Source organism: Aquarana catesbeiana, linkage group LG01 (genome assembly GCF_042186555.1).
Source record: "Aquarana catesbeiana isolate 2022-GZ linkage group LG01, ASM4218655v1, whole genome shotgun sequence".
Classification (NCBI taxonomy): Eukaryota; Metazoa; Chordata; class Amphibia; order Anura; family Ranidae; genus Aquarana; species Aquarana catesbeiana.
Window position 1 is genome coordinate 683705060 of NC_133324.1, and position 7381 is coordinate 683712440.

Sequence of the window (7381 nt, forward strand, 5' to 3'; positions counted from 1 at the left end):
GACAGCTCAGGTCGGAGCTGCTGTACTAACAATCTGACTGGCTGAGCTGTTGTGTTCTGGCAGGGGGGTGACCACCCGGCCAGAACACTCCGATCAGCACTCTCAACCATTGGCTTAGAGCGTCTGACATTTGGCCGGTGTGTATTTCAGCTGGTCCGACAGAAACCAGCCAAGCGACCGGCTTCTGTCGGAGCAGCTGACATACACAAGGGCCAAATGTTGGACGGTTATTATTGAACAGGCCGATGTTTCCTAACATTCAGCCCATGTGTACTAGACACTACTTTGCAATGAGTGGACAAAATGGGTCAGCTGCATATAACAATTCCAGTGTCTGGAAATTGATGCTTATGTGACTTTTGAAAAATGTCTGATCTAGTTGATAGTGCAAATCTACTTAAATTATTTTTCAGGCCAAATGATCCAAAGCCACCAAATTTCATGAGAAGCTGTATAATTGTGTATAAAATGAGAAGCTGTATAATTGTGGGTTATATCTGCTTCGTATATTGGTATTCAACCATTTCAGTCTTGCTAGCTCTCATCAGTGCACAGTATGGAGGCAATGATTTCATACTACTGTGTGAACCATCATTAGGGCTGGGTTCACGCTATTGCCAATTGAATGCGGAGAAACACGCATCCAATTCGCATAGCAGGAGATTGTGACCAGCTCTCTGTGGAGCCAGCTCACACATCTCAGCAGCGGCTCCAGTGCGAATTGTACAGGAGCCCTGTGTGTCTTTTGATCCGTTTCAGGTCAGAATTCAGCCCAAAATTCAGGCTGAAATCGGACCTGAAACAGTGAATGGAGATGCACTGGACTCTTGCTGTGAGCCGCTGCATGTTCCAATGTGAACCCAGCCTATATGAAATATAAGTCTCTTGTTTGTTAGGATATTGACAAATGGGGGGGGGGGGGGGGGGGATTTACTAAAACTGGAGTACTCAGAATCTGATGCAGCTCTGCATGATGGCCAATCAGCTTCTAACTTCAGCTTGTTCAATTAAGCTTTTGGCAATAAAACCTGGAAGCTGATTGGTTTTTATTCAAAGCTGCACCAGATTTAGCATTCTTCAGTTTTAGAAAATCAACCCCATGTCATTGTGTTAAATACAGTACCTTCTGTTTTTTGAAAAGAAAAGCTGCATTTTACAGTATTTTAATTTGGTTATTTGAGTTATTTTTGTGTTCCCACCCCCATCTCTGTACCCATCACAGTTTTACAGTTTTCCATACAGATCAAATGCATAATGTTTATTAGTCCTTAAATAAAAACGGTAAAGTTGAAAAAGATGAGCAGCAATAAACAGTTCTTTTTTATTGATGAAAAGAAAATAGCATACATGTTTTAGATGAACTACAATATCTATTATATACAGCAATGAATATGTGTTTGTTGCAGTTGTGGATGGATTGTTAACTTTTACTTTGTATTGCAGGTGATATTTCAGTAACTTGCAGCAGTGTGGCCTTTCATATTTTAAGGAACATCTAGGCTCTCTTGAAAATTCTCTTGGCTTCAGTTCCTTCATAACTGTATGTCTGAAAAAGACCAAAGGGAAAAATAATTATGGTTATTGAACTGTTACAAAGTGTGTATATGTTCAATTAGAAAGGATATACTGGAATACGTCCAACAATGTGAGTTACTTAGCTAGCCCAAAAGCACTTTGATGACTCATTCAGTTCACATACCTGCCATAATAATGTATGATTCAAAGAGCCTTTGATTGGCCTGATCTGTTGGTGTGCGGGCACCCTAAGGTTAGCACCAACTTTAAAGGAGAAACTTTAATCCACTTAACCAACCACTCTGTGTCTGCTACTCATCTCTGTCAATCCCTCCACTGGCTTCTGCTCACCCAACAAATTAAAATCAAAATACTAACAACTACTTACAAAGCCATCCACAGCTCTGCCCCCAGCTACATCGCTGACCTAGTCTCAAAATACCAACCTAATCATTCTCTTCGTTCTTCTCAAGACCTCCTGCTCTCTAGCACCCTCATCACCTCCTCCCATGCTCACCTCCAGGACTTTTCCAGACCCTCTCCAATACTATGGAACTCCTTACCCCAATCTGTCCAATTATCTCCTACTCTTTTAGCTTTTAGACGATCCCCGAAAACCCTCCTCTTCAGAGAGGCCTATCCAACCCACACCTAACAACTATATTTTCACTTTCTCCATCTGATCATCCCCCACAGCTATTACCTTTTGTTCCACTTGACCCTCCCTTCTAGATTGTTAGCTCTGTGCAGGGCCCTCTGATCCCTTCTGTATTCAGTTGTATTGTAACTTTACTGTCTGTCCCCATGTTGTAAAGTGCTGCGCAAACTGTTGGCGCTATATAATCCTGAATAATAATAATAATAATAAAGGCAAAACCCTTTTCTTTCAGAGTAAGGAGAGGTTATGATCCTTGTTAGTTTTTTTTTTTTTGCCATCTGTGGCTGTGTATCCAAAACGGAAAGTTAGAGAAAGTTATTCAAAAGTCAGGGAATCCCTAGTTGTCACCAAGGTCATCAGAACTGGTGTCCCCATTGGAAGATTTTCCCTCTACGTGACAATCCAAAGTTTAGTATTTTCTTTTAACTTTAAAGCAAGGAGTCACAAAAGCACTTTGGAGGTCTTCTATACTGCGACACTGTCAGCATCTATATTTAATGATTCTGTATTGAACACAAAAGGAGTTGATTTACTAAAGGTAAATAGGCTGTTCACTTAGAAGGGAATTTTCCCCAGAGTTCAATGATGGTGATGCAATTTTACTTTGCGAGGAAAACTCAACCATTTTTGCTTGCACATAATTGGTTAATGGAAGTCAGCAAAGCTTCACCACATTCACAAAGCTCTGGGGAAAATTCCCTTCCAAAAGTTCAACTTTCTGCTAAAATAAACAGTCTATTTGCCCTTAGTAAATCAACCCCAATGTCTTTATTTTTTGTAGTCACTCAAAATGAAATGAAATTTCTGGTATGTATGGTGTAAACATGCTTATGTAGTAGAATAAGTCATGTATTTGCAGTCCCAGTGTGATTATCCAAGTCCCTCCGCATAAATGGCTACTGTTTTAGAGTTTGAAGAAAGGGTAATAAAAAGCAGAGCTCAACAGACAACCTTGAATCTACTGGTTTGTGACAGGTAAGCTGTGTGAGAAAGTGTAATTGTCAGCTCAGGCTTCCACAAGCAACCTCCATCAAAAATGGCCATTGATTATAAAATGTACTCCCACTCTAGCATGCAATCCCAATGTATATATAATTATCAGCAATTTGCTGAGAGAACCCAAACGTGTTCTCACAGAAAAAAAGTATATAAAATATATGTAAAATAGTGCCACCCTACTTAAATAGTGCTCGTTTCCCAAGCTTTAACCGCTTCAGCCCCGGAAGAATTTACCCCCTTCCTGACCAGAGCGTTTTTTGCAACTTGGCACTGCATTGCTTTAACTGACAATTGCGTGGTCGTGCGACGTTGTACCCAAACAAAATTGACATTCTTTTTATCCCACAAATAGAGCTTTCTTTTGGTGGTGTTTGATCGCCTCTGCAGTTTTTATTTTTTGCGCTATAAACAAAAAAAGGGCGACAATTTCGAAAAAAAAGCAATATTTTTTACTTTTTTCTATAATAAATATCCCCAAAAAATAAATAAAATAAGCGTTTGGTTTGCGCAAAAGTTATAGCGTCTACAAAATAGGGGATATTTTTATGGCATTTTTATTAATATTTTTTTTTATTAGTAATGGCGGCGATCAGTGATTTTTATCGTGACTGCGACATTATGGCAGACAGATCGGACACTTTTGGCGTGATTTTGGGACCATTCGCATTTATCCAGCAATCAGTGCAATTAAAAATGCATTGATTACTGTGTAAATGTGACTGGCAGTGAAGGGGTTAACCACTAGGTGGCGCTGTAGGGGTTAAGTGTGTCCTAGGGAGTGATTCTAACTGTGGGGGGGGGGAGTGGGCTATGTGTGACACGACACTGATCACCGCTCCCAATTACAGGGAGCTGTGATCAGTGTCCTGTCACTAGGCAGAACAGGGAAATGCTTGTTTATATCAGCATTTCCCCATTCTTCCTCTCCGTGAGACGATTGCAGGTATCCCCGTGGACATCAAGTCGCAGGACCCGCGGTTGGACTCACGGATGCTCGCGGCGTGCACGCGCCTGCTATCCGGACCTCGCAAGATCACATACAATAACGTGATTTCGCGCAGTGGAGCCAACCTGCCGCAGTAAAACTGCGGCGGCTGGTCCGCAACCGGTTAAATCTCACAGTTATCTCTACGTAATATTTATATCAACACATTCAATAAACAAAGATGAAAATCCAAATTTGTACCGCATCCTTCAATATGCACCAAGAAATTTTCTTCCAATGGGGGGGGGGGGGGGGGATTTACTAAAACTGGTTCAGCAGCTTCCAGGTTTTCTTCTCAAAGCTTACTTGAACACACTGAAGTTAGAATCTGGTTACTATGCACAGCTGTACCAGATTCTGTGTGCATCAGTTTTAGCAAATCTCCCGCAAAGTGTCGCAATTATATTTCTCAATCAGTGTATTTATTACTTCTATGTCCATTCCCAAGTGCACTATATTTATTTCTTCAGTGACAGGCGTGCTTCAAAGTTTTATTCTTATTATTTTTATACAAAAATGACTATTGTGTCCGCACTCTTCGTTAGTAGTTCAGGCAACGCCAAAAATCTTTACATTATTAACAGCCCCAGAAACACAAAGTCAGGCTTTCTCGACGATCTGAGAACACTTCAGAACTATAAACATATGGTATCAGTGCAGCAGAATACAGTGACATAATTCACATGCAAATAAAACATCCAAAATTCAAATGAAAAGACATATAGTACCTGTACAAGTTCATCCCCAGCTATCACTCGCCATGTCTTCAGCTCTTTTCCATTGTCTTTTCTGTGAAATGTTCCTACGAGTTTATCTCCCTCTAAATTCCAGGAGCCCTAGAAGTTTAAAAGGAAATACAAAAAAAATTCATTTTCACTACATTGCTAAAATATTACACATGAAAATTTGTGGTTTTTTTTTAAATTTGTAAATAGATCTTTCTGGAATTGTGAGCAATTTGTAAGTGCTGTAATAACTCAATCCAGCCAATCAAAACTTCCCTGATTGGTGAATAGAGATGAACTAAGATTCGGCCCGAACCTTAGCTCTCCGCTATTGGTGAAATCTTATTTCTTGTTTATTATTGGTCTTTGTACCGCCTTATCAAATAAAGCAGGTGATTTAGATATGGTGCACACCTGGCAATGTGGGTGTATCTATTTTAAAGGCTGTTACGTTAACAATATATCATTTAGGTCTAGGGATGTCATGAGTGATTTTTTTTTTTTATTGCTGTTAGTTAAACATTAGTTCAGACTATGCGGTTTTATTTTGAGCTGTTCGACAATGTGGTGGCAACATGTTCAGTCATTGTTTTACTAAATACACTAGCATTATGAATTGCAAAAAATAGGAATTTGTTTTGGCCATGCAATCTCAATTTTTATCTCCTAAGAAAACAGGCAATTAATGTCAAGATTTACAAGCTGATAGTGCAATGGCCGCAAAACTGGATTAGAGCCATAAACATACTTTCCCCTGTCTGTGTCAGTCTTTTACATGGTTGTGCAAGCCCATAGAATTCTGGACATACACTTGTCAGTATGTTTGAGCATCAACAGTGCTAAAAGTACGTTCAGTGTGTTCAGTTTAATAAACAGCAGTTAACAAGCATTTAGGTATTCAGAAGTCTGTAGCACTGGTTCCAGATTGTCCTCCAAAATTAGATTTCCTTACAACTAAACATGGCCAAATTTCACCCAGTTCTGATAAACAAAAATTGGTGGCCCAATCTACTCCCTCCCACCTCGCACCTTTTTCGATCTGAAAATCAAAGGAGCCAGGCAGAAATATGTCAGCCATACAGCAGCCGCATCCAGTTAGATACAGACGCTGTTTGGATATTCTGAGTGCCATGGGTGCCGGCTGTCAGAATACAAAGTCGACAGAAAAGATTCATCCATCTGTGCTGTTTAGCTTGGATGGAGGAGTATGTTACATTTCTTTTGTTCAGCCTGTAGGCTGAATTAAAGAAATCTATAGGTGTATGGCCAGTGTAAGGGTTTCATTGCTCCCTTGTCTCTACAGTAAAGGTACAAATATTTTGCTGCAAGTACATAAGTAAACTCACAAAATCATTGCGGTTTTAGAGACCTCACAAATGTAAGGGCTGGAGAGCTGACTAGTGTGTCCTGTATTCTATATTTAAAACGTGTCACTTTACAGTGGATATTTAATTTCAACTTACAGAGAGTTCTGTTCCATCTGCAAGAGAATACTCAAATTGGACTCCAAGGGTGAAATTGATTTCAATGCTTCTAAAGGTGCTGGATTCCTTTACACTAAAATTGTTCCCATCCTGTTGGATTATGATCTTCAGGTTATCATGTGCAGCCAGCTTACGTTTCATTACATTCACACCTACAAGAGACAAAGGACACAGTCTGTTAATAGAATAGACAATGGTGAAATGTGGGATTTGCTATCTCAAGAGAATACTAAAAAGCATATTATTCAACTAAATATACATTAAAAGAACACCGTTTACTTCTCTAGAAAAGACGATAGATTCACGTTCCATCTTTTTTTAGTTCAAGTTACCCACATATGGTTTGGATGTAAAAAACAAAGATAATTCAGTGACACAAATGCAAGAAAACATACCCATAACTTCCATAAATTTTTCATAGTTTTCACTTCTATCAACTTTCCATGTTCCGTTGAATGTCATGATGCTGGCTGTAGGGAGAGATCTAGGAGACACAAAATGTTGAACCTGAGATACCTGTCTGTGTGTTCACATCCAATTTATTTTCTTCTGTTATCTAGAAACAGATCTCCATGTGATGTGGCTGTCTAAAGTCTGTTCTAAGGTTAAGGTGTTAATGTATTTCTCCTCCTCTAAAGTGACTCAACTTGTTAGATTTAAACCTTGTCCTCCTTCCTATGTACAATGTAGAACTGCTCATTTGAAGAAAAAATTGCATTAACTGTAGAAGACATTACATACGTGCTTTCTTGGTGGGACTGGAAAAACAGTAATTTACCTAGATTTAACAGATTAGGCTTAAAGTCAGTTCCGGGTGATTACATTTCTTATGTATGGCATGGACAAAAATGTAATTGCCTTTCGAATTTCCTTTTACGATTTATAAATTGGTTTATGTAAAAGAAGTCTTAATATGAATTAATGGATACATATCCTAATGTTTCACGATTTTTAGACCAGTAGGTACCAGTAGGTCATCGTGGGGCATGGTATTTTCCAACAAAATGTTGTTTAA

General features: G+C 39.2%; 1 protein-coding gene across 1 annotated transcript; it reads right to left on the reverse strand.

Moving 5' to 3' along the window:
- Positions 1–1331: 1331 nt before the first annotated feature.
- On the reverse strand, positions 1332–7063 carry FABP2 (fatty acid binding protein 2). Its single transcript, XM_073609105.1, has 4 exons — positions 6762–7063; positions 6346–6518; positions 4886–4993; positions 1332–1546 (listed from the first exon to the last, which is right to left on the reverse strand). The coding sequence occupies exons 1-4, from the start codon at positions 6826–6828 to the stop codon at positions 1496–1498; spliced, it is 399 nt and encodes a 132-aa protein (XP_073465206.1). The 5' UTR covers positions 6829–7063; the 3' UTR covers positions 1332–1495.
- Positions 7064–7381: the final 318 nt, after the last annotated feature.